Genomic DNA, 27,438 nt, shown 5'->3' with positions numbered 1-27,438 from the left:
GGGACAATTGTCTGTATTCTGTCAATTATGTTTTAAAAAAATACTGATTGGCCAGTAGCCAGGCAGGACGTATAGGTAGGACAACCAGACAGGAAGTTGAGGCGGGTCAATGAGAATAGAATTCTGGGAAGGAGGAAGCCCATTCCTCCCTAGTCCTGTCACAATCACAGAAGAAGGAAGATGTGATTGCGTTGCTGAAAAAGGTACCAAGCCATGTGGCTAACATAGATAAGAACAATGGGTTAATATAAATTTTAAGAATTATGGGCCAGTTTATCATTAATATAGACATCTGTGTGATTTCTTTGGGGCTAAATGGCTGTGGGACCTGGTGGGAGGACAGAAACTAGGCAGGACAGAAACCCAGACAACAGATTAGCTAAGCCAACATTGTATTCCTGGGCAGCAAAGAACCTTACACTACCTTTTAGACAGGCAGATTCAGTGCTTGTTTTTTTTTTTTTTTTTTTTCCCCCCAGAAGTTACTTTTTGCTGGCATATACACATAGATATTGAACATATTCCCTACTTTTTTTTGCTAGGCATTTCAGGGTATCAGGTTCTTTATTGAGGTCCTTGATTAATTTAGAATTCAGTTTTGTAGGGAGAGATTTAGTTTCATTTTTCTGAATGCTGAAATCCATGTTTCCTAGCATTGTTTGTTAAAAATTCTATCTTTCCTACAATGTATGTCTTTAGTATTTTGGTGAAGAATCAGGCAGCTGTAGTTGTGTGGAATTATACTTGGGTCCCCTATTTGGTTCCACTGATCTATGTGTGTGTGTGTGTGCCAGTACCACACTGCATTTTTATTACTACAGCCCTGTAGCATAACTAAAATCATGTATGGTAATATATTCTGTAGAACTATTTTTGCTCAGTACCGCTTTGGCTGTCCTTGGTCTTTTGTGTTTCCATACAAATTATGAGATTTTTTTCCCCTCAATTTGTGAGGAAGGACCTTGGAATTTTTATTGGGATGGCATAAATCTGTCAATTGCTTTTTCCACAAGATTAGCTCTTCTGATACATGAGCATGGGGGTCTTTCCATCTCCCAGTATCTTTCTCCATTTCTTTCTCTCGTGTCTTCAAGTTTTCATTGTAGAGGTCTTTTAATTCCTTGGTTAGATTTATTCAAACTTAGTTTATTATTTTTTGTAGTTACTGTGTGACTGGAATTGTAGCCCTGATTTTGTTTTCAGTGCATTTGTTATTGGTACAGAGAGAGGAAGACTACTGACTTTTATGAGTTAATTTTGTATCTTGAAACTTGCTCAATATATTTATAAACTCAAGTTTTGTTTTTATGTGTGTGTATATTCCTTAGACTCATGCATAGAATCCCATTATCTTCAAAAGAGATACTCTGACTTCTATTTGTATCTATTTTATTCCCTTCTCATTCTACTGCTCCAAGACTTCAAGTAATATATTTTGGAGAAGTGGAAAGAGTAGAGACTCTTACCTTGTTTCTGATCTCAGCCGGACTGCTTTGAGTTTTATTCCATTTAGCATGATGGTGGCTAAAGGCTTGTTATAGATAGTCTTTATGATGTTGAGGTATGCTTCCTCCATCCCTAGCATCTACATGACTTTTATCATGCAGAGACGTTAGATTTTGTCAAAGACATTTCCTTTATCTATTGAGATGATCATGAGTCTTTGAGTCCATTTATGTGACAAATTTCATTTACTTATTTACATATCGCAAAGGTCAACTTGGTTATGATAAATGACTATTTGATGTGATCTGGAATTTGGTTTGTATTTTATTGAGAATTTTTACATGTATGCTCATTACAGAAACTGGTTTGTAATTTTCTCTTTTTAAATTATGCTTTTATCTTGTTTTGGTATCAGAACAATACTCGTTTTATAAAAAAGTTTGGAAGCCTTTGTTCTCTATTTAAAAATTATTTATTTTGTGTGCATGGATGATGTCACATCTGCATGAATGTCTGTGCACTACACACATATTTGGTGTCATGAAGGAGGTCAGCAGAGGCCATTGGATCCTCTGGAACTTGAGTAACAGGTGTGAGCTGCTAGAATTTAAATTCAGGTCCTCTGCAAGAGCAATATATGTTTACTCAGGTAGTATTATTTCCTTCTCAGGTCTTTGATGAAGTTGAACTTTATAGTTTTCCTTGTTATGAGATACAGAAAAGAAATTCACTGAAGAAATGTAAAGTGTATAAAATTGAGAGACATAAAAAGATAGTTTTGATAATGTAAGTTAGAATAGAAAGTGAATTAGGTACAACTTTTGGACTCGCCAAGATAGGAATAGATATGGAGTATTTTCTTTGAATTTATCAATTATTAATGGACAAGACATTGTGGACGTATTCATTGCCTGCATATACTGTATATATTGTACTTATTGTATACAGTTTTTCTTGTATGTTTTAACCTTTTTAACTTTTAGATAAAAGGGAAATGTAGTGATATCTTGTTTGTACAAATAAAGCTTGCCTGAACTATATGCTTCTATGTTAGACTACTAGTCATTGACAATTTTCTATGCCTATTACATTGAGCTTGGCTTTTCTACCTAACAATCTCCAGTTTCATCTATGAGCTGCAAAGGATGATTTGTATATGGACCACAATTTCCTGGCCTGTCAGCTGATGAACACCTATGCTGCTTCCATTCCTTGAGTACCGTGAATACTGCTGCAATGAACATTCAGTTTAGTTTTCCCCACCTAGTTCTATTCTGTTAAGCCATTGGCAGAAAGCAGCTTCTTTATTAACTAACGGCAATAAAATATATTCACAGCATACAGAGGGAAATCCCACATCAGCCTGGGGTTACTGTTTAGTTCTTTGCTTCTACTGCGATTTACTGACATCACACTATGAATGTTCCATTCAGCCCATCTTCCAAAGTCACATCTCCATCTCTAAATACAGCCTGTGCACCTTTCCTTGGAAGCAGTCCCTTCTGAATGTGTCCCAAATGGGACTCATGTTCCCCTCAGGGGCATGTTCTTCCTCCTGGACTGATGATAATAGCTGGCCTATCATCTAGAAAGTTCTATGTTGGTCAGGGGCAATACCATCCTCCATCATTCCCACATGTTCTGGAGTCATTTTTGATCCCTTCATCTTTACCTTCGATTTACCTCCTAAATATTTAGGAGTATTTCTGAAATGTCTCTCTGACATATACTCTGTTCACCACGCTCAGACTACAGGTCTTAGCATTTCTTACCTACATTAGAATTCTAGTGTAGCCCCCTAACTAGAATCCCACCCTGCAGTCTCCCCCTTTTCAGCCTACCTTCCATATGTTGCTTGTCAGAGCTGTCTTCCTCATCACCAGAGCTTACTGACCAGTTTCTTCTCCGCAAATAGTGATAAAGGTCCTCTGTAAAGTCTCAAAGATGCCATTCAAGGCTTTCTTCTTAGGGATAATATTTGCCATTCTTTATGACCAGGTTTATTGTTTTCTCATTACAGTTACTCCAACCCGCCAAAGACACAGCATATCTTCACACTCCTCCCTACTTCTGTTTTGCCACTATATATTTTTTTAATGCTTACAAAGGCCTAATTTCTCCAATGGAATCCAAGTCATTTTTCAAGGCAGAATTTGAATGCTACCTTTTCTAAAAAGCATTTCTTCTTTGTCTAGGTTCCTGTGACACATTATGCTATGATTTACTGTTGGTTGCTTGTCTAACTCCCCTTTATTAGAAGGTAACAGCTTTAGACCACAGGTATCTCTAGTTTCTCTAGTGGCTGGCCAGCTTTTACTGTAGAAGTTCCATAAATTCTCACTAATGAAGAACACTAAGCAGATGGGTATCAGGAAGAGCAACACGAAAACTTCCAGATGAATTTTCCACTTCACTACTCAGTGCAGCCTTGAACTTGCAGATATTTCTGTTGCCATGGTGAAGATTATGAAATGAATGTAAATATGACTCAAATGCTGAGAACAGATTGACAACTTGATCCTTAATTTTCAATTTAAGAACCCTGTCTACAGTTAAATTTTAGTTGTTCTACCTTAAAGTTCTGCTCATTATTATCCATTCTCAGCAAAAATAATCCATGTGTCTGTGCAATAATCCTTTCTATTAACCTTAATCAGACAGTACTACTATGTATTTCCATATACATATGTATGTATGTATGTATGTATGTATGTATGCATACATACATGATTTCTCCCTCCCTCCCTAGAAAGAGTCTCATGTAGTTCAGGTTTGCCTCAAACTTGTTATATAGCCAAGGATGTGCTTGAAATCTTTTTTGTTTTGTGTTTTGAGACAGGGTTTTATTGTGTAATAGCTCTGAATGTCCTGGAACTCGCTCTCTAGACCAGGCTGGCCTTAAATTCACAGAGATCCACCTGCTTCTGCCTCCCGAGTGCTGGGATTAAAGGCGTGTACCACCACTGCCCATAAGCTTGAGCTCTTGATCTTCACACCTCCACCTTTTAAATGCTGGTATTACAGGTATGTACAAATTTTATGTAGTGCTGGAGATCCAACCCAGGGCTTTTTTTTGTTTTTGTTTGTTTTTTTTTTGTTTTGGTTTTTCGAGACAGGGTTTCTCTGTGGTTTTGGAGCCTGTCCTGGAACTAGCTCTTGTAGACCAGGCTGGCCTCGAACTCACAGAGATTCACCTACCTCTGCCTCCCGAGTGCTGGGATTGAAGGCGTGCGCCACCATCGCCAGGCCCAACCCAGGGCTTTGTGCTGGGAAAATACTCTCTGAACTGAGTCATATAATTTTTCACAACCTTTTCTTGGAACCTGAGTTCAAAATGTCTTCTAGTCCTATTGGGCTGCTGTTTACAATCTGATACAGATATGTAAGAGCCCGATGAACTCGAACTAGAAGTAAAGTCTACTAAAGCTACATCCCCTTAGAAATAAGTAAAACAACATTTTGGGAATAGTCAATTTGCATAAGGATTTGATGCTTTTTTCTACATTGTTTCAATCTTTCTAGGGCTTTTGTGCTCTACAAATGCATCACTGCTCTAGAATGAACACCTCTGAACCAGTGAGGTCCTCAGGCAGGTGGTGAGGTTTCATGAGGTAGAAGAGCTAGGATTATACTGGATTGTCATAATTTGAAGTAACAGTAACCATAGAAAGGTTAATTTCTCACACTCCTTCTGTGTCCCTTAACTCTTTGTTTATATGTTTAACACCGTACTTTGCTTTAAATTATTGCTATCTATGAATGAGTCTATTAAAACCACTAAACCGTAAGTCCTTATTTCTTTATTACTTATATCCCTGGCAGTACTTAACTCTGCAACTCAAATACATCATTTAACAAGCACTTATTGATGCTTGCTGGATGCCGGAATGCATGTTTTCACTTATTCCTGGGGCATAAAAAGAGAGGGCAAAAAGATATTATCTGTGGAGCTGTGAAAGAGTGTGCCAAAGATTTTATGTGATGGGGTTAGAATTAGTAGTACTTACAATTTTTCAGTTATTAATTTATCATTAAAAATTTGCAGTGTGAGTCGGGCGGTGGTGGCATACGCCTTTAATCCCAGCACTCGGGAGGCAGAGGCAGGCGGATCTCTGGGAGTTCGAGGCCAGCCTGGTCTACAAGAGCTAGTTCCAGGACAGGAACCAAAAACTACGGAGAAACCCTGTCTCGAAAAATCAAAAAAAAAAAAAATTGCAGTGTGTTTACTGTGTGCCAGTCAGTTTACTAGTCATTAGGAAGACAAAGATGAGATAGAAAAAGTTACTGACCTCATTGAAGCTACTCAAATTCTAAGGGAAAAGTAAATAAGTAATTACTAACACCCAATAAGTTAATAAATTGTAACACACATTAGAAAGGAAATAAAAATAAGAACTCGGAATCCAGGAACAACTTAGTAAGGTGACAAACAGAAGCCCCTTTTAGGAAGTGGGGAATAAGCTAAAGTCTAAAGGGGCAATGGGAGGTCTCACTGTGTAATGAGACAGAAATTGTTCAGTGCAAGGTCTGGAAGTGGGAAAGAAACTTCTATAAGTGGAAGAAAACTGTACAACTTAGAGGCAAGCAGAAGCTATTTACACATACAGGGCTTTGGTTTGTTCTGATAGTAAAAAAAGGCACTGAAGGGTTTCTAGAAACAGTTACGTGATATGAACTGTGTTTGAAAATAACCTCTCTTGTTGCTGGTGAAGACTGGACGAGGTAAGTAGAAAGATGAATCCATGTGGGAGACCAGGGTGTGGCCAGTGGGGATAAAAATAAATGTGTACTTACAAATCAATTTTGGGACTTAGAACCAATTAGATATGCTGATGGCTTCAGTAAATGAAAATCTCACAGCTGTGGGTTCTTATAGTTAAGAGGGTAGAAAGCTATTAGTGTTGATTTTGACTAAATATGGAGTTTTAGCTGCTTTTGAAAGTCTCTGGAGACAGTGGAGTGAATTGCTCTGCTCACAAAAAAGAAAATGTGTTGTCAAGTCTCACTAAGCTGGCAATAACTCCTCCTGATTGCTGTGCCATTAATCCTGGTTTGACAACCTCTGGGATTCTTTTGATTTGGTTAATGTTATTTCAGAGGCTTATTAGTAGGATAAATTAGCCTCTACTTTGTATGCCTCCTTTGTGTGTGTGTGTTTGTATAGGTGTGTAAGTGTTCATGGGGGTGCATTTATGTGTATGTATGTGTGCATGCACACATATGTGGAGGCAAAGGTTCAACTTTGGGTTTAGTTCCTCTGGAGCAGTCATCTTTATTTTTTTGAGACAGGATCTCTCAGTGGGACCTGAGTTCCCTGATCAGTGCAGGCTAGCTGGTCAGGAAGTTCCAGGAATCCATCTATCCATACTTTCCCAGTGCTGAGATTAAAAGTGTGTGTCATTACACCTGGCTTTTCTTTTATGTGGGTTCTGGGGATCAAGTTCAGGTCATCAAGCTTGTACAGCAAGCACTTTACCAACTGAAGTCTTTCCATAACACTTTATGCTACTTTTAGCATTAAAAATGCCTTTGTTGGGTATGGGTACATGCCTATAATTTCAGAATTTGGGAAATTGAGGCAGAAGAATTATGAGCTCAAGGGAAGCCCAGGCTACATAAGACTAAGTTAACAAACAAAGGAGGCCTTAATCACCTGTCTATGTCTTTACCATTTTTACAGTTTTAGATAAAGTTATTTTAAGCCATTCCCTTCAGAAAAAAGCGGGCCTCCCAGGAATATCAACAGAACATGGCCTAACAAGTTACAATAAGACTAGGCACATGCCCTCTTATCAAGGCTGGATGAGGCAACCAGGTAGGAGGAAAAGGGTTCCCCAAACAGGCCAAAGAGTCAGAGACAGCCCTCGTTCCCACTGTTAGGAGTCCCACGAGAACAGCAAGCCACACAACCATAACATATATACAAAGGACCTAGGTCAGACCCATGGAGGCTTCCTGATTGTCTTTCCAGTCTCTCTGGGCCCCTATGAGCCCTGTTTATTTTGTGGGCTGTATTCTTGTGGTGTCCTTGACTCCTCTACGCCAGTATTTTCTATACAGACTATAACTACTTTTAAAATAAGCTATATATGCATATTTAAGAAGACAAAGCAGTGTTACTCTCTAGAAGAATACAAGTCCCTTTTGGTATTTTGTATGCTGGCTCTTCTATAAAAGTTCCATGAATAATAATGGCTGAGAATTTGTGCTGATCAAGTCATAAAGCAATGTTTTCTGTATCTCATCATAAGCAGAACTTTCTTTGTGTATATTGACTTAGCATGTTTCTCATGGGTTTTTATGACAGTGGAACAGTACATGTAGTTTTCAGTTTAAAATGGGCTTTTAAATTTTTTATCATCAGCCTTTAAAAAACTTACTTTTTGATTTGGAAAAGGAAAAATAAATGTTATGCCCATCTTCTGATGGCTAGACAGTTTTTCTACTTTTAGACTTAGGGTCTTGCTGAGTAGCCCAGACTGGCCTCTAACTCCTTTTGCTTCAGCCCCCTGAAGCTAGGATTATGGTTAAGAATCAACACATCAACTCGAGAGCTGATTTACTTTTCTTCCTTCCTTACGATGGTGGGGATCGAATCGAGGGCCTTATACGTGAAAAGTACTACTTCACATTTTAGTTGAGGCAAACACTACCATTCAGCTATTTCCCTAACCTCTTGTTAGACAGTTTAAAAGACAGAAATACTTTGCTTATTTGACTAATGATTTATGTAGAAGAAAAAACTTGTAAAACTGAAGGACATACTAGATTTTCATATACTTCCTCATTTGTATCATATCACAAAAACATGACTTTGGGTCAGAAAAGTACTACTTTACATTTTAGTTTAAACTTTATTTTTTGATGATGATTAGATAATAGAAAAAAGTATTCCTTGATTAAATTAGATAATTTCTCAGTAACACTAAGGTCAAAGAAAACTCTCCCTGGAAAACACAATGTCTAAACCATGACATCAGAATATTGATTTCCTCCTCCATGAGAGAAAAACCTTGGAAGTGAAAAAGACAGCAAGGAGCCAGTTTCTCACGGGTGGCAGGGTGACCTACAAAGAGTCAGGTGTTAGTGGGGGATATATGGTGCATCAGAATGCCTAAGGGTTGGTTTAGTTCTAGAAATCTCTATCTCTTTCCATGTTTCATCAGCTTGCTGAGGTCTCTAAAGACACTTTCGGGAAACAGAACCTACTTCACACTTATGGATTTACTGTGAGACACTGCACTAACAATGAACTTGTGCTTTACTGAGAGTAAGATTAAATGTTATCCCACTTGGAGGTTCACATCTGGATTAGAAGAACAAACAAAATCCCACTAACAATAATTTGTCATTTTGTACATTGGCTATACAGAGCTTTGGCATAGATAATTTTCATTTTAGGGGAGATGCTCTCTTCTTATTTTTTTTAAATTTATCTTTATTTCACATGCTTTTGTGTTTTGCCTGCTGTTATGTCTGTATGGAGGTGTGTCAGACCTTCTGAACCTGGAGTTATAAGTAGTAATGAGCTGCCATGTGAGTGCTGGAAAGTGAACCCGGGTCCTTGCTAGAACAGGAACTGCTCTTAACTGCCGAGTCACCTCTCTAGACTCCTCTTCTTCCTGACACTCTGCTCCAAGAGCATCAAGTCTCTAAAAGATAATTCACTAAGCGAACATGTAATTCATGTCCATATACATCTTAAAACAAACAAACAAACAAAGAAACAAAGAAACAAAAAGAACCCCCCCATTAATAAGCAATCAACTCTGGTCATGAAAAAGTAAGTTAAGTGGACAAGTACAGTAAAGGATCTGTGTAGTTTCCCTTCTATTTACTCACCACAGTCTTTACTATTCTTAGTTTGAGGAAATCAGGTCAAAAATAACTTAAGCTTCTAAATCATGATTTCATAGTTTAGGTTGTATCTGCTCTCCATTAATTATATGAGTTTCACAAGTTTACTATGCTTAATTCAAATACTTAAAAATAAAGACAAATAAGCCCAAATTTCTAATTTCTGTGTCAAAACAGTCCTCTCCTCCAGCAAAATGTTAAATCTGAGAGCTGTTTTTAGGGGAGGTATCATGAAAATTGAAATAATGAAGAAAAGAAACAGAAAAATGTATGAAAATTTATTCAGGCTGAGCCCAATGTGGTAGAGAAATGTTAAGCAGTAATCAGATGGCACCACAAGGCTGGTAGCCCCCAGTTATCTATCAGCTTCAAGTCCCTACTGTAAGTCACTAATGGGCTGGAAAGGAAAAGCTAGTGCTTTTCTCAGCCACTTCACTTAAAATGCACAAGTCACCTCAAATGGGTTTTCTACCTACCTACTATTAGCATAATAGTGGGGATTAGTTTATTAGATTAGTGTGTTAATCTATATCTCAATGCCCAAGGGAATAAAACAGGATAAATCAAATCCAGGCTCTGACACTGGTGAACAGTGGGAAGCAGAAGCAGAGTAAGGCTACAAGGTCTAGGCCTACGAGTGCTCCCAGGGCACATTCTCAACAAGACGCAAAACACCAAAGCTTTTGATGTCAGAACCAAGTTTTAACTGGGCATGGTAGTGCATGCTTGAGATGCTGAGGCTGGAGGATTGCAGCCTGCTCTACATAGTGTGATCCTGTAACAAACCAAGTTCTGATGATAAAAATGATTTCCAGCAACAGACTGCTTGATCCTCCCTATACAATTACTGAGCTAGGGAAAGAGACTGTTTATAACCCATTTCTTTCTATTAAAATTATGTGGATGAATGTTATATAGTTCTCTCCATTATGTCAAATCTCTGTCCAGATTCCGGGACAATAGACATTCTGATATTTAAAACGAAGAAAGTTCAACATCAGCTCTGTGGCACTGACCTCCGCAACTGCTCTTCCTTACACCACTCCAGATCTTTTCTGTTTAGAAAGAAACCACTTCCTTAGGTAGTCTACTTCTACTTTTGATGAATATCAACTAATTTTTGACATCAGCAGAATGTTTTCCCTGTGTCTAATTCCTTAATAGAGTCAACAAGTTCAGAGTGAACAGCTGCTTACAGTCTAGCAAATGGATGAGAAGAAACAATGCTGTGTTGTCCCTGAGAGTTCTCTCTGGACATGCACATATCAAATCCTGGCATAGCTGGTATGATTACAGGCACTGAGTTGGCCAACTCTGGCCTACTGAGGACACAGGGTACTCTAGACAGAATTGAAGAGAACATGGAAAACAGAAGGGAAAAGATGTATAAGAAATGGAAACTGAAAGCCATAAAGACAAAAACAGAATGAAAAGTAGTTGTAGCCATTTTCTCTGAAAGGCTAGATGGGATTTTCCAGTTAGGTCTCAGTGAAATTCCACTTTGTTGGCCCAGGGAATCTCAACCATGAGATGAACACTGAATTAACAAGGCTGGTGCTGTCCAATGCTGAGGAGGAGCTTGAATTTCAACTGAAGTGAAACATAAGGGCGGTGTTTTTGATAATTCCTGGTACTCTGTTCTCTATCAAATAAAATATGACGGCCATTCAGCAGCTGCATTACTAAATCATCAAAGAACAGACCACCCAGCACCTGCAGTTGGAAGTTTCTGTACCAGTCTGTTGTTGCTCTCCGTTAATAAACAATACTGGGGAGCAGGCCCATACAGCTAAAACATGCTACATAAAAACTGTATTTCTGCCAGGCAATGGTGGTGCATGCCTTTACTTCCTGCACTTGGGAGGCAGAGGCAGGCAGATCATTGTGAGTTTGAGTTCAGCCTGGTCTACAGAGAGAGTGCCAGGACAGGCTTCAAAGCTACACAGAGAAACCCTGTCTGGAAAAACAAAGAAAACAAAGCAAAACAAAACAAACAAACAAACAAACCAAAAAACCCTGTATTTTCTCTTTTGTGAGCCCTTGAGGATTTCATCTTTTGTAAGAAAGATATTCTTTCAGTGGTAGTCTGTTAGTCTTGAACCTTACCTGCTTTCCAATTGTCTGATATATTCCAGGATGGGAAAATAATCAGTCAGGAAGAGATTGTTTGGGAACTGGCCTCAAAGTATTTATTAAGTAAATCTGGACACACACACACACACGCACACACACACACACAAACTATACAGTTTTTAACTATATGCTTTCAAGTGTCAGAAGCAATATCAGCAAGATTTGCAATAGTTTTCTTATCTGCCATTTCAGTTTCCAGAGTGTTAGTTAGCCAAGATCAACTGGAAATATTAAATAAAAAATACATCAATAAACAATTTGTAAGTTAAATTGTGTGTTTTCTGAGTATTGTGATGAAATCTCATACTACCCTACTTTGTCCTGCCTGGGACCTAAGCCATTTCTTTGTTTAATGTATCCATGCTGTAGATATTATATATACTGTTATATAATAAGACATAACTACTAATCACTTAGTAGTCCTCTTAGCATACTATTGTTGGGGTGCCTGTGTGAGGAAAGTCCACAAGTATTACATAGTAAATGTACAGCTGACAGATCTACTCAACAAATTTGTAGGAGTAATATTCCATATGGATAAGTCAACTTGCAAAGCTTCCGGAACACCTGTCTTTTGGATAGTCACTGCCAATTCTGTAGAAATCCTGTGAAATCATGAGGTTTCTCCCTTCCATAATGGGATTCATCCCCAAATATCCCAGCAGTGTATAAACCATTCTTTAAACCTGACTTTTCCTGTATTGGCAACTGGATACCTTTAAGCATTCATTCAGCCAAACCTTTGTTTTCATAGTCAAATATACATAAGGCCAATCCCCCACAACTATTCTTATTGACAGGATCATTGACAAGAAAGGAGCCCTAAGCAGGGGGCATTGAGCAGAGAGATAGTATGTCTGCTCTAGCAGCAGACTCAGGAAGGTATAAACTACTGGCCTTTTGCTCTATCCTAAGAAGCTATTAATACTCTGTATTTACTCTTTACCTTGGCTTCAATCAACATAAAATCATAGCCCAGGAAATTAACTGTTTATGCCTTTACCCCTAGAGATACTGGAAAAAGGCTTGAGTTGTTAAACCAGCCCCGGAGAAAGAAATTCTCTCCTGGGGCTGGCAGGTACCCAGCTGGAGCTGGAAGCAAAGTCTCCAAAGAAATTCTCTTTAACGCAGCTAGCTAGACCTGATGCAAATCAAGCACTTTTTGCTTTCCTCCCAGGCCTGAGGGTTACTACTGGTTACTAGCACGATGCTCCCAGAAAAAGGGAGGAAGCAAAAGTGCAACAGCACTGTTGTGTTTTCTACAATTAATCACAAACTTCTAGCTTAACTAGTTCACTTAAGAAATATAGTCAGTCCATGAAAACAACTTCTTAGAATTTTGTATTGATTCTTAACTAGCTTCGCAGCCATTGCCCCTCTGAGACGCAAGGCACCTCATGGCCAGGTACCCAGATTTTGTGATTCTGTGAAATGCATGCTTGGTACTACTGTTATGACCTTTGGAATTGCTGACTATATATGCGTATATAAACTAGAAACCATGTGGGATGGGTAGAACAAGGAGGAAAAGAGAAGAGGAACAGTAAGGAAGAGCAAGGAAGCATTGGAGAGAGCATAGGAAGAATAAACAGGCCATGATGAAAAAATTTATGTGAGTTAATTTATTTTGTTTACCCTCAGACCTTATTAGTCAGGTTTTTGCTTGCTATAGTGAATCTTTCTGAACACTGAGAGGTTTAATGGGCTTACCCCTAAAATAAACCTCAACACATGTATATAAAATAAACTTTATTTTATGTAATAATGTCCCTAAAGTCAAAGTGTAGTATTGCTGATTGACAATTTGGATATGCCAAAGAGAATTTGTGAACTTGTGAAGTGCCTCTTTTAAGTGGAAAATATAAAGGCACAATAAGATCGCTTGAGAGACCACATTCATGTCACCTTTATTGAACCATACCACTTTGAGTTGTTGTTTTTCACTTCTTACTGTGACTAATTTATAAATTAAACTCTATCATAGATTTTTGTGAACAATAAAAGCTATGAGCTATGAAGCCTATGTGGTTGATCCTCTTTGCATTTTCAGGAATCTGTTGAAGGTCAGAAGACATAAGGCTGGGTGCTACCTTACAGCAAAATAGTTACATGAACATCATATAACACATTCAAGAGACACAGATTTGGTTACTGTTTGCTTTAAAAAGCTGTGCCTCAAAATGCTAATAGCAGAAGGTATTGCTCTTTACCTAGTCACAGGACTGTTATGGCACTCATGAAGTGTCTATTTCTACAAAGGCAGGGTAGGAAAAGGCACACTCTCAATACTTTCTTTGAAATTGTACTAGTCTGGGTATTATACTATAAGACCTTGCTTAATGCTTACCAATGGTAAGAGGAAGGAATTAGTCCTGCATTTATGTGGGCCTAAGGTTTGGGATCATGTAAATGCTAGTTCTTACAGACTCAACAGTTCCTCTTCTTTTCATGCAAGCATGCTTCATTATAAGCTTCTTGCTCTGGGAAGATACCATAAATTCTTTTCTGCCTGACTTAATATCACCATCGAAATCTGGAACTAGCTTTCTAATGAATCAGCATGAAGAACTAAGCTGGGAGGCATGCCCACAAGCATAGTCATCTAAGGTCTGGTGAACAGCAGGGCACAGGGGCAATAAAAACCCAGCAGGCTCAGAGCTTTAGCTTCTTTGGTGAGTCACAGCCCGAGGAATAGGTAGTACACTGCTGAACTCACTGCAGCTTGGCCTTGAGAAGAGAAAAATCTTCTCTGTGGGAAGCGTTCAAATGAATAGCAATTTCCACTTCCTTTAATATCCATGCTCTATGCATAAATTTAAAACAGGCTCAGAATTACTTAGCACAGATCTATATCTTACCTGGGATCACAGAGAAATTTGGTTTTCTCTCCTTCTTCTCTCCAGATAAGCCATTCTCGAAAAGAGGGGTGCACAAACATTCGAGTCATGTCTCTGCGCTTGATTAGGAACATGGAGAGGTTCTCCATTCTTTGCTGAAAGTCTTCCCATTCTAGTGTGCCTTCAATGCTCCCAGCATTGATGGCCTGGAAGATATGTTCATCAGTAAGTGGGTGGAGAGAGGCCACTGCCACATTCAGGAGAGGCATCACCCGGTCAAAGGAAGACTGAGTTGGGAACTTCATATTGCACTGGAGTAAATAAACCTCAGAGAGTGAAACAGGAACCACTTTGTAGCTAGAGCTCTTTAGCACTAGGTAGCCTTTCTCTATGAGGTCAAATGTTAGTTTCAGGTATAGATAAGACCCTTGACTGAGGGTCTTGAGGTGAGAACTGAGTTTGCCAAATGTAGTATTGTCCATCTTGCCATTAAGTGAGATGTTATTCTGAATCTCTGAGCTGCTATGAATCCGGTGCAGGATGTAAGCCTGAAGGTCTTGGTCTATGGCTTCATTCTCTTCTAGTCGATCCAAAAAAATCCTATGGAAAGGCAGCAACTTGGTAATTTCCTAAAATAGATGGAGAGAGAGATAGAGAGAGATAGAAAGACCTTCGGTTTTCCCTAACTCTTACAGACTATGAGGTCCAGAATAAGTTCAAATTTCTGAGTGGCCAATGAGCAAAACAATATTAAGCATGATATTAGGAGCAAATTGAAGAACATTTCTCTTCATTCTCTTTATTCCATATACCCCGGCTTTACTGAAACCTTACCACTCCACTAAAAAGGGTTATTGCCAAGATTATCAATAATCTTAACCTTAGCAAATCAAATACTTAGCTTTCAGTTTTCCTCCTCTCAGAGTCTCAGCAGTGCTTGACAGTTGACCACACCCACCCACAGCACTTCTGGAGTCATCAACAGCCTCTTTTTAGAATACATCCTTTTTCTTGTAACACTGACTAGTTTCACCTAGCCTCTTTTGCTATATCATTTTTATTTCTTAGCCCACCTCAGGCTATGGTCTCTACTAATTTTCCTTCCTTCTCCAGTCATTCTTAATCTCTAAAAGTTTAAATATGTCAGTTTTGCCAGATACGTTAATTCTCTGAGTTTTTACCCTGTATCTTGGTATATCCAGAAATTTAGACTTTCACAGATAAACTTAATATGACTAAATAAAAATTATTAAAGTTTAGACTCACTCAACAAGACATTCCCCAAGTCAACAAATTGCTGCTGCTGCCCCTGCCCCTGACACTAAACCCTTGGAGGCATCTGTGATCTTAGCTCCTGAACTCATGTACTCACCCAAAGCCCAGGACTCATTCTTGTTTTCTTGCTCATAGTCACACTTAGTTTGTGTTTTTTCTTTTTAATTTTACTATGTAGATTTTCTGGCCTTGAACTCTTGATTCTATTGCCTTAGCTTTCAAAATGATGACATCACAGGTATGAACTACCACACCTGGCTCATCAACTGTTTTTTATTCTCCTTCAGGATTATTTCCCAAATCTATTATCTCACATGGTTTCTACCATTATCACTAGTTTAAGACATCATCAACATTCACCTGTATTTCTGCTTATACTCTCCATCCTATTCTATAATTTATTATTTATACAACCAGAAGATAGATCTTTAAAAAGGTAGATCATATTTCACCACTTTCTAACGCTCCTTATAGGGGCTTCTCCCATCTACCTGAAACAACCATCATTTTTATCTCTTTATACTATTTTATTTTCTTCATAGTATTTGACATTACCCATAAAATTATAATATGTTTATATTTAACTTTTGTGTTCCTTATTAAAAAAGTGTTATGAAAGCAGAGACATTTCATGTTTTATTCATTACTGAATCCTCACTCATTAGAACAGTGTAGCACATACTCTAAATATCCAAGAAATGTCGATGGAAGCAATGAAAAATCACACATGATTTTAGGAAGAAAATAATTGTCAGTAAGTCTTCATTAAAGAGAGTGCAGGTCTCTATCGATGAAGAGACTGAAATTTGGACTTATGCACAAATCTAGAATATGCATAGTATGCTGCCTATTCTTTGGTACAGTTGAAAAATTAAGGCTTTTCTGTTCTATCTACCTAGACATTTAAAATTGCTTCTTCGATTATACAAGATATCATGTTAGAGAAGATATCAGGACAATATTGCTTATGCTTAAATATCAAGACTAGAGATCATAGCTAGGTGTGGGGTTACACATCTGTAAATTCAGTACTTGGGAGGATGAGGCAGGAGGATCACAAGTTTGAGGGCAGGTTGAGTTATACAGTGAAATGTTGTTAAAAAGCAAAACAAACACCAAACAGAAGATTGTGTTCCTGGAGATCTCTCCTATTTATATTTGAACAACCAAGCTATTATTCAATAATTAGATTGCTATGATTTTAGCTATAAAGATTATTATATTGATCCAGATTTTGTAACGCAAATGACCTGCAGAGTAATAGTAAACATCTGTAAGATGACAGGACTAGAGGTATCAAGGACAGTAAATATAATTTGTCAGTAGACAGGAATAATAGTAAAGGGCAGAGGAAAGGAAAAGGAGGCTTACTGTGACTCTTCTGTGTATTAATAACTATTAAGTGGGATGTAACAAAATAGTAGAATGAGTATATACTCTTCAGTTTAGACTTTTTCTTAGGGTTTCAAGAACTCTATGAGCTCTTAATAGTTATCAAGAAGGTTTTTTTTTTTTTTTTAAAAAGTAGGAGGGGAGGAGGTGAAAATTTGTAATACTACTAATAATAAGTAAGAAACACTATTATGGGGCTGGAGAGATGGCTCAGCAGTTAAGAGTACTGACTGCTCTCCCAGAGGACCAGGGTTCAATTCCCAGCACTCAAATAGCAGCTAACAACTGTCTGTAACTCCAAGACCCAACACCCTCACACAGACATATATGGAGGCAAAACACCAATGCATGAAACACAAAATAAAAATAAATTATTTATAAAAAAAGCACTGTTCCAAACCACATATGAACACAAAAGAAAGGGAGCTACAATTTCTACTGTAACTCGGTAGCCAGGTATGTTTACAGGCTCAACCCCACATTCCTGATTCTTTCAGGCCATTAAGCTATTAGCAGTGAGTAGGGGGAGATAATTTAAAGAAAATAAAACCTTATCTCTTGGTTGCAATAAATTTAATCTAAAACTTAATATTTCCAATATTCGCCAGAGGAAGGCATATACAGAAGCAACTTTACATTCAGAATACTAAACCAAACAAAAATGAGCTCAAGTAGAAGCGAGGAAAAAAGCAGAAAGTCCGAGCCTCTGCTGAAGACTGAACTCGATTCTGTATAACATTAAATGATTAAAAGTATGAAATGGAATTCAAAGAGTGAGACATTTTTCCTTTGCACTACTGTATCAGGACAAAATCTAAAAAATAGACTTTTTATGCTATTTTTTTCCTCCTTTAAGACTGATTTTGAACTCATAATCATCTTTTTTCTGCTTTTCCAGTGCTTGGATCACACTCTCAGTCCTTTAATGCAATTCTGAGGAACATTTAGGAAGCCTTATCCAGAGAAATGGCAATAGGAACTTGAGAGTCACATATAGAAAGAATGTTTTTATCTAGACCATGTCTCTAAGGTTTAAGAAGAGCTGAGAGAACTAGGAACTGGAACTTTTTCAGTTTAAGTTCCCTACAAGGGAGATAATCTATGGTTCAGAAGCAAACAAACACATACCTGTAAACTGGTCCTAACTGTTACAATTAGTTTGAGCCAAGAAGGAAAATTTCCAATCATTTTACTCAGAAATGATACAATTGTATCCCCATAATCCGGTTTGTGAAATTCTGCTTCATTTAATCCATCAATTAAAATGATGAAATCTTCATCTGGGATTTTTCTCTCTGAGATAGAAAGAAACAAATTACTTCACAATTACCAAGTGGATAGGTAAGTTCTCATTGTGTCTGTGACCACATATAAGTCTGGGAAAAAACGTATTAGAAAAGATCTCTCATGAGGCCCTGGATGACCAGGATGCATAACTTATTATAAAGACATGCAATCATCCATTTGGTGAACTAACTTTGTTATTCATCAGGGCACAGATAGATGAGCACATGCCTTTTCTTCCTTCCTTCCTTCCTTCCTTCCTTCCTTCCTTCCTTCCTTCCTTCCTTCCTTCCTTCCTTCTTTTCTTTTCTTTTTTTGAGACAGGGTTTCTCTGGTGTAATAGTTTTAGTTATCCTGGAACTCACTCTATAGACCAGGTTGGCCTCAAACTCAGAGATCCATTTGCCCCTGCCTCCCGAGTGCTGGGATTAAAGGCGTGCACCACCACCACCATCAGGCTTATGAGCATGTGTATTATAGTTTCAGGAATACAATATTTTTACTGTGAGAGCCTTAAAGCTGGAGCTGTAAGGACCTGAATATGGAAATCCATCATTTTCTCGAACATATAAAAGTTAAATAGACTGTGGTTGTTCCCATCATAGCTTAAAGAATTTGTGAATTCCTTAAAGACTGAGGTAGTATATAGAACTATATGTGAATGTATTCTGGGAAGAGAGGACAGAAGAATGAATAATGTATCTATAGAAAAGTATTTTTTTGAAAAACATTCCAAATGCTTTTTAAGTCTAATTATCAAGAATTTGTACTGCACTTTCATTCTACAGTGTGATATGAATTAACATTTTTAAAAATTATACTTGTGATGTGTGTGTTTGGGGGTCTATTTTGTGGGTCCCCAGAGGCTGAACTCAGGTTGGCAGGTTTGGAGGTGAGTGCTTTTTCACACCGAGGAGCCATCTCATTGGCTCTGGATATTTTAATGGATGACAAACAATTAATTTGCTAATAAAATTAAATTTCATTTGCATAAATTTCCAGTCAAGTACATTACTCATTACATGAGTAAAACACGAGTATTTATCTTTTCTGAAGTGGGGACTAAATGGGCTGGCTACATAGCTGAACAGATATGCCTACCATACAGAAGGTCTTGGATTGGATCTCTAGCACTTTGAAAAAGGAAGCATTTCTCCCTTAATCGGGATAATGATATTCTTTTAGATCCCTATGAGGTTAGCTGTCTGGGAACTCCCTTCTCCTCTTGGGAAGAGTTGCATAAGTCACCTAGGAATGCTGGACTGTGAGATATCAACAAGAAAGCTCAACTCATTATTATACTTCCTTTTTTTTTGAATTAAAAACAAAAGAATACAAAGAATTTCCTAATGTTATGGACATTTTAAAACAATGAAAGATATTATCAAATAATTTCTTTTCCTTTGTCTAATGAGGTTTGCCATTTACACCCTTAAGAGAGTCTAAAGATCGTTAGACTGCTTGTTGAATGCAATTAGCCTTAAAAGGTTTCCTTATATTCATTTTTAAGCTTTTACAGAATATTAAAATAATTTTTAAAAGTAAAATGTGAGGACAAACAAAAATTTCTACTTCATGTTTTGCCACATAGGAACATTTAAAATGCAACTACTATTTCCTTTTTGGTTGTGAGCGTAGTCTTTAATGGCTGAGCCATGTCTGGACTGTTTGCAACTACTATTTATTATTAGAATTATTTCACAGAAAAATATTTTAATTAAAAACAAAGATACTAACTTTTATATACTTTTAAAATCCATATCTACTCCTACTCAAACCTAGATAGTTTGATTTTCTTATTTTTCATGGACTAAGAGAAGACTTTAAGTTGTTTGATCCTTACAAGTCATAGCTCCAGCTGACAAGTCACTGGAAAGCTTTCCTAAGCCCTTTGACTCCTGTTTTAATCTCTGTAAACAGCATTTGCTGGGTATTCCTCATTACCTCTGCTTACACATATCCTCAATAAACCTTTGGAGTCTTTCCTAGTAGTCCCGTAGATACCTGGGATAAATAATGATTACAGACACTTCAGGAGAAGAGGAAGCAGCTAGAGCTGGTCACACCACCACTCAGGAGTTACTAATAAAGACCCACAAGGCATTGTTTTTTTCATCAGAATTGTCTTTCTTTAGTTATGATGCCACTTTCTTCTTCATTTCATATTGGTGGTTAAAGTAAATGCCTATTCCAATTTTTTGCCCGGCACTCTTAGGGGAGATGGAGAAAGAAAAGTGTGAAGGAGAGGATGAGGGGAACTTGGGGAAACGGGATGATTGGGGATATAGGAAGGTTGGATAGGGGAGCAGGGAAACTCATATCTTAGTTAAGGGAACCACCTAAGGGTTGGCAAGAGACTTGAACTTGGGGTGGCTACCAGATGCCCAGGGCAATGTCCCCAGTTAGTTTCTTGGGCACCTGAGGATAGGGAACCTGAAATGAACCTATCCTATAGCCATACTGATGAATATCTTGCATATCACCATAGAACCTTCATCTAGCGATGGATGGAGATAGAGACAGAGACCCACACTGGAGCACCAGACTGAGCTCCCAAGGTCCTAATGAGGAGCAGAAGGAGGGAGAACATGTACAACGAAGTCAGGACCACGAGGGGTGTACCCACCGAGACAGTCGGACCGATCTATTGGGAGCTCACCAAGGCCAGCTGGACTGTGACTGAAAAAGCATGGGATAAAACCGGACTCTCTGAACATGGCGGACAATGAGAGCTGACAAGAGGCCAAGGACAATGGCACGGGGTGTTGATCCTACTTCATGTTCTGGCTTTGTGGGAGCCTAGACAGTTTGGATGTTCAACTTCCTAGATCTGGATGGAGGGGGGAGGACCTTGGACTTTCCACAGGGCAGGGAACCCTGACTACTCCTGGGACTGGAGAGGGAGGAGAAGAGGAGTGGGGGAAGGGGGAGAGGGGCGGGAGGAGGGGGAGGGAAATGGGAGGCGGGGAGGAGGCGGAAAATTTTTTTTTTCAATAAAAAAAAAAAAGTAAATGCCTATTGAGAAACTTCAAACTTTTGGGACTTTCATTATTTGCAGATGATATGATAGTGTACATAAGTGACCCCAAAAACTCCAGCAGAGAACTCCTACCGATGATAAACACCTTTAGTAGCTTGGCAGGATACAAGATCAATTCCAAAAAATCAGTTGCCCTCCTATACACCAAGGATAAGGAAGCAGAGAGGGAAATCAGAGAAGCATCACCCTTCACGATAGCCACAAATAGCATAAAATATCTTGGGGGTAACTCTAACCAAGGAAGTGAAGGATCTATTGACAAGAACTTTAAGTCTTTGAAGAAAGAAACTGAGGATATCAGAAAATGGAAGGATCTCCCTTGCTCTTGGATTGGGAGGATCAACATAGTAAAAATGGCAATTCTATCAAGGGCAATTTATAGATTCAATGCAATCCCCATTAAAATCCCATCAAAATTCTTCACAGATCTTGAGAGGACAGGAATCTTTAAAACTTTTGAAAAATACTGTCTATTTTTTTTAAAGGAAAAGTGTATTATTTGAAATCTAACTTCTGACTATGAATTGAAAAGTATTTTCCATAAAACTTTTCCTGGGAAGAAAACTCTAGCTATCTCTGAGAATAAAATCTATATACTCTGATGAGTTTTGGCAAATATATATAATCATGCAACCAAAACCCTGATCAAATTAAAGAATTTTGCTATTTAAGAAAATTCCTTTCAGTTCCCTTCCTGTCAGTGCTTAATGGACTAGCCATTGCTTTGATTTCTATCACCACAGGCTACATACATTTGTTTCTTTTGATCAATATAAAGTTTCTGAGACTAACAGTGTTGAGTGTAATATTTGTTTATTCATATTTCTAAGAAGAATTTTATTGAACAAATATACAATCTACTTATCTACTATGTTGATGGACATCTGTATTTATGTACTTATTAGGATGATTATATGGATGCTCTTTTATTGGTAATATGATAAATTATAACGGTTAACTTCCAAGTGTTAACTAATACTGCATTCCTGGACAAGAAGAAACTAACTTTGCAATTAGCTTTTTTCTTCTTCTAGGATTTTGTTATCATGGTCATGAGGAATAATGATCTGTAATCTATTTCTTTTTTTATTTCTAAAAGGTCCTTATGACTGACATTTTGATGTCAATCAATACTATGCTTGCCTGATTAAATAAACTGTGAAGTGTTCTTTTCTGTTTTTCTTAAAAACATCTGTATCAAACATTTTTCTCAAAATGTTGAATATAATCACTAAAACCATTTGAATCTATAGTTTTCATGATAGAAAGTTTTTTCTCTTTTAAATTGTCATTAAATTTAACTGCTATAGTGCTGTATATTTTTCTATTTCTTCTAGAGTTATCATCTGGTAAACTGTGTGTTTATTTTAAGAACAGCCATGCTTCTTTAGTGAATTTGTTGAATTTTATTGCTATGAAGTTGTTTATAATGGTTTCTTTTAAAAATATTTTATGAATTGTAGTGGTACCAGCCCTTAATTTCTGATGTTGTTTCTTGAACATTCTCCCTGAGACTTGCTTATCCAATTTCATACCAGCTTTGTACTATGGTCATTTCTGTTCTTTGATCACTTCCCTCTTTATACTAACCCTGCAGATTTTCCTTATATTTTTCTAGGTTAAGTTAGAAACTTATACAAGTGATTTTATATTATTTACTTTGAAACATTATACTTTCTATGACCTGTTTTTTGACCCACAGGTTATTTAGAATTAGATTAACTTATAAATATTTAGGGGGTTTATTGTTATCAATTTTTAATTTAATTCCATTATTTTAGACAACATTGCTGCAATATTTTAACTTTTTGGGGTGTGCACACCCACATGTGCAGGCCAGTGGGCAGCCCTGGATGTTGTTTCCTAGTTGTTGTCTACATTTTTTTTTTTTTTTTTTTTTTGAGACCGGCTCTCTTACTGGTCAGGGACATGCCAAGTGGGCTAGATGACTCCTAGTGAGCCCCAGGGACCCAGCTGATCCTTCTCCCCAGCACCAGGATCACAAGGGTATACTTCTATTCTTGTTTTTGTTTTTAAATAGGTATTTGGCATCAAACTTAGGTCCTTCAATTTTATGACTAAACTAGCTCCCTAGACTGATATTTTAATTTTGATTTTTTTTTGTTTTGTTTTAGAGGTAGGATTGAATCTCATAGTCCTCCCACAGCAGCATCCCAAGTACTGGGATTCTTAGCATGCACTACCAGACTTGGAAAATTTTTAGAATTTTTGTGACTTGTTCAGAATACAGTTCTGATTATAGTTTATGTTTTCTCGAGAAAATATATATTCTACATTTATTGGGTAATATTCTGTAAATACCAATCAGAGTAGGTTGGTTCAAATCTTCTGTATCTTTAATTTTTTTCCCCTACTTGTTTAAATAGTTACTGAGAGGCATTAAAATCTCTATCTTTAAGAGGGTGTTGCCTGTTAAGCTCTTTGATACGTTTTTTATTTATGTTTCTGAAATCGTGATACTGGGTACAGAATTTAGGATTACTATATCTCATGAAGAATTGGCATTTGTGTCTATTAATTGTTTTTACTAACACTGTTTGTCTAGAAGTCTATTCTGACATTAATAAGCTACTCTATATTTCTTATGGCTTATGTTTTACTCATAATTTTTAAATCCTTTCATTTTCAATTGTGTCATATTTGAGTAACTGAGTAGACAACATATAGATTGGATTTTGCCCTTTATTCAGTCTGATAGTTTCTGCATTTTAATGTACTATACCATTTATATTTTATAATTTTTTAATATGAATTGCCTAATATTTTCTATTATTTTGTTTTTCTTCTTTTTTAGTAATCATACAATTTTTAATGTTTTATAAGTTGTTTTCACAACTGTTGCTCATGACTTTAAGGGTGAGTAGAAATTCCCAGAATAAGATGAAGCAAAGGAACTCACTTAGGGTTATATTAGTAGGGATATCTAAAGCCGGATATAGAGAAATGAATGAGTAGTTATATCTTCTAGTAAAATAATAAACTGTGTTATTATGTTTGAAAATTTGGAGCAGACTCAAAAAATATATTTATATTCTCTTTGAACACCTATAAAGCATAGCTTTTTTTTATCATTGCACTTTTAAAATACCCAAGCATGGCCAGGCTTGGTGACACATGCCTTCAATCCTAGCATAGGGCATGGAGGGAGCAAAAGTCAGCGGATCTCTGTGAGTGTGAGGCCAGCCTGGTGTACACAGTGAGCTTCAGGACAGACAGAACTACACAGAGACCCTGTCTCAACAAACAAAAGCATGCACATAAGCAGTTTCCTGTATTATGTCCCTATTCAAAATGCATTGCCTGAAACATCTACCATGTTCAAGGTAAAATAACAGAAATGATAAAAGTTGAACACAAGAAAGGTTTTAAATTCAATTGCACACAATTTAGTCAAAGAGGTAAGTGCAGAAACAACTAATATTTGTACATCACAAAACTTATTGGCATATAGTAAATGCTCATTAAATGTTCATGTTAAACTGTGCAGCAGTGGTGCACACCTTTAATCCCAGCACTTGGAAGGCAGAGACAGGCAGATCTCTGTAAGTTCAAAGCAAGACTGGTCTACAGAGCGAGTTCCAGGATAGCCAAGATTACACAAGGAAACTGTCTTGAAAAAAAACAAAACACAACAAAACAAGATTCATGTTAAATTTGAAGATTTTTTACAAGTATATAATAATGTGTTGAGTAGCACAACTGAGATACATAATTATTACTTTTCTATTTGGCTTCCAGTGCTGACAAAAGCATTGTTATGAGTGGAGGAAGGCTAGTAAGGCTGCTTAGTGGGTAAAGGAACCTGCTTCCACATCTCATGGCCTGAATTTGGTCCTAGGACCCACACAGTGGGACGACAGAGCTGATTACCACAGTCTGTCCTCTGATCATGTCAAGTTGTGATGTGAGCATACCACACAAAATAAATTAAATGTAATAGAAAAAAAGTATAGCAAAGGGTGAAGAGATGGCTCAGTGGTCAATAGTACCCGCTCTGCCACAGAGTTGTAATCTCAAGCACAAACTCGGAGAAGCTGGGTACCGCTGCACACGCCTGTGACCCCAGTGCTGGCGGGGTGGAGACAGCAAGCCAGTGAGACCCTGTGTTCAGACAACTAAAGAGGAGTGCTACAGAGGAAGGGACCTGCCCTCATCCTCTGTACACGTGGACGTGCACATTCATGGGCAGGTACTATATCTGAATGCCCTCAACTCACTTCCCCACACCAAAAATAAAAGTTAAAAACGGTAAAAGAAAGTGTGTAGCCAAGAGAGGTTTAGGAAGGTAGGGCTGGCTTAAGGAGAGGACTGTACTTAGGCTTTAGTGGACACCAGGGCTGTGGGGGGGGAAGCGAGGAAAAGTATGCGCCTGAGAGGGAGACTGAGACCATTAATTTCATTTTCATTAAATGAATTTTTGATTTGATACAATTTATTTACACAAATGATCATATGACTTTTTAAGTACCTTTCAAGGTGAATAGTTAAAGAGATTTCTAGTGTAAATACTGTGGTGTGCAACCACAGGATGCTTTATTGGCATGGATGAGGCAATAGATAGACTGCAGATGTTTTCTAACTATACAAGTTTCTATACTATAGCGTTTCGAAGCATACAAACCCTGTAACAGTGAGCAGGAGCTACAACTTTACTGATTTATTCCAATTCCACAGAAAGGATTAGAAGCTCTGCTTCTTTATTATAAGAAAACTGAAATCATTTGGAAATCAAAATGAGAACTTTTACAAAGGAAGGAGGAGGTATCAGTTTCTACAAGAACGTGTTCTTTTGAAATAGGGTCTTACTTGGTTGGTCCTGACTTCCTGGACTCAAGCAGTCCAACTACCCCAGCCTCTTTCAAGTGTTGGGATTAGACTTGTGCCCCATCACACTCCACCCGAGCAAGGTTCTGTAAGCTATATTCTGTAGACATCAGCTACGGAACATTTAGTTTTGTCAATGTAGTAAATATAATCATTTCTATATCATGAACCAAGTGATCAGGGCTCCTCAGGACCTCATCTATACCTTTGTGGAGGTTCTCCAGGGGTTCTAGAACTCCTCTCCGGAAGGAAGCCATGGGGTCTTGAACACAGGACCGGAGGCTTAGCATGCTTTGCAGGTGAGGTTCCCGAAGAAGCTGCTCCCGGTAAGCTGTCAGCTGAGGTGAGCGGCAGAGCAGAGCAGCAACATTGTGGACGAATTCTGGTACCAGGCAGGTGTAGGCATTATCTGCTTGGCAATAGTGATAGGCAACCACCTACAGAAAGGTGAGAGTGCAAACAGGCTTATCAGCAACTACAGTTACCATATGAACATTCTCAACGCTGTCTTTGGTTTCTCTATTTCCTCAATTTTTTTCAAATAAAAATAAAAGCTTCTAACTCAACTGTATAACTTATGCATAGTCAAAATTTATATAGAATACTTCCATTGTATATATTTATAATATCACAATATGAAATTAATATTTATAAATAAAAATGGGATACTCCTGGATTATAAGAAACAGGAAGCAAGACTGAATGAAGCTGTACATTAATATTGTTAGCATTTATTCAAAACAGTAGTATAAAAAAGTCTACTTTTAAAACAGCATTAGAAATAAAATAAGAGGAAAATCAACAAATACACATGCTTACATCACTTTTTAGTTACAGTTATGCTTTAAAATAAACCTATAAAATAAAATAATCTACATTTAAAAATTATCAGTAAATATTTTCTGAAAGTCCAGACAGAGGCAAAGTACCAAAATAAGATAAAAGGTGAGGAAAGAGGTGAGGATTTGCTAAATATGGCTCTTAAATACTAAGAGTTCATGAGTCTTAACAACATTTAGGTTCTGGGATTTCGGGCTGTCTGTTTTAAGCTGTTTGTTAGAATTGTGCAGAATTTACTCCATATTGTCTGTTCTGGCTGTTATTTTTGCCTCAAGATAAAGTACAAAAGAGGGTTTCCTTTTTCTTTTTGATAGAGCTGCAATATGAAACCAAGGTTGGCCTGGCACTCCTGATTCTCCTGCCTCCATCTCCAGAGTATGCCATTATGCCTAGCACAGAGAGTGACTTCAATACAGATCGCTCTTCTAGCTCTTACTGCTCAGAAAAGTGACGGGATACTGCAGAAACCAAGGTATCAATAGGAGAAAT

The 27,438-nt window shown here is 37.6% G+C and overlaps 1 protein-coding gene across 6 annotated transcripts in view; it reads right to left on the bottom strand.

Moving 5' to 3' along the window:
- The window catches only part of Tanc2 (tetratricopeptide repeat, ankyrin repeat and coiled-coil containing 2), a 312,553-nt gene that overhangs the window by 55,234 nt on the left and 229,881 nt on the right, over window positions 1–27,438 (bottom strand). For all 6 annotated transcript variants that reach the window (XM_057773318.1, XM_057773320.1, XM_057773321.1 and 3 more), the window contains 3 exons: window positions 26,315–26,546; window positions 18,069–18,235; window positions 14,295–14,902 (listed from right to left, as the gene is read on the bottom strand). In XM_057773318.1, coding sequence (XP_057629301.1) covers window positions 14,295–14,902; window positions 18,069–18,235; window positions 26,315–26,546 — 1,007 coding nt within the window. The remainder of the gene's footprint in view (window positions 1–14,294; window positions 14,903–18,068; window positions 18,236–26,314; window positions 26,547–27,438) is intronic.

Source organism: Chionomys nivalis, chromosome 7 (assembly GCF_950005125.1).
Source record: "Chionomys nivalis chromosome 7, mChiNiv1.1, whole genome shotgun sequence".
In the NCBI taxonomy this organism is placed as follows: domain Eukaryota; kingdom Metazoa; phylum Chordata; class Mammalia; order Rodentia; family Cricetidae; genus Chionomys; species Chionomys nivalis.
The sequence above is the reverse complement of the archived record's forward strand: the minus strand, read 5'-3'. Positions and strand labels throughout refer to the sequence as shown.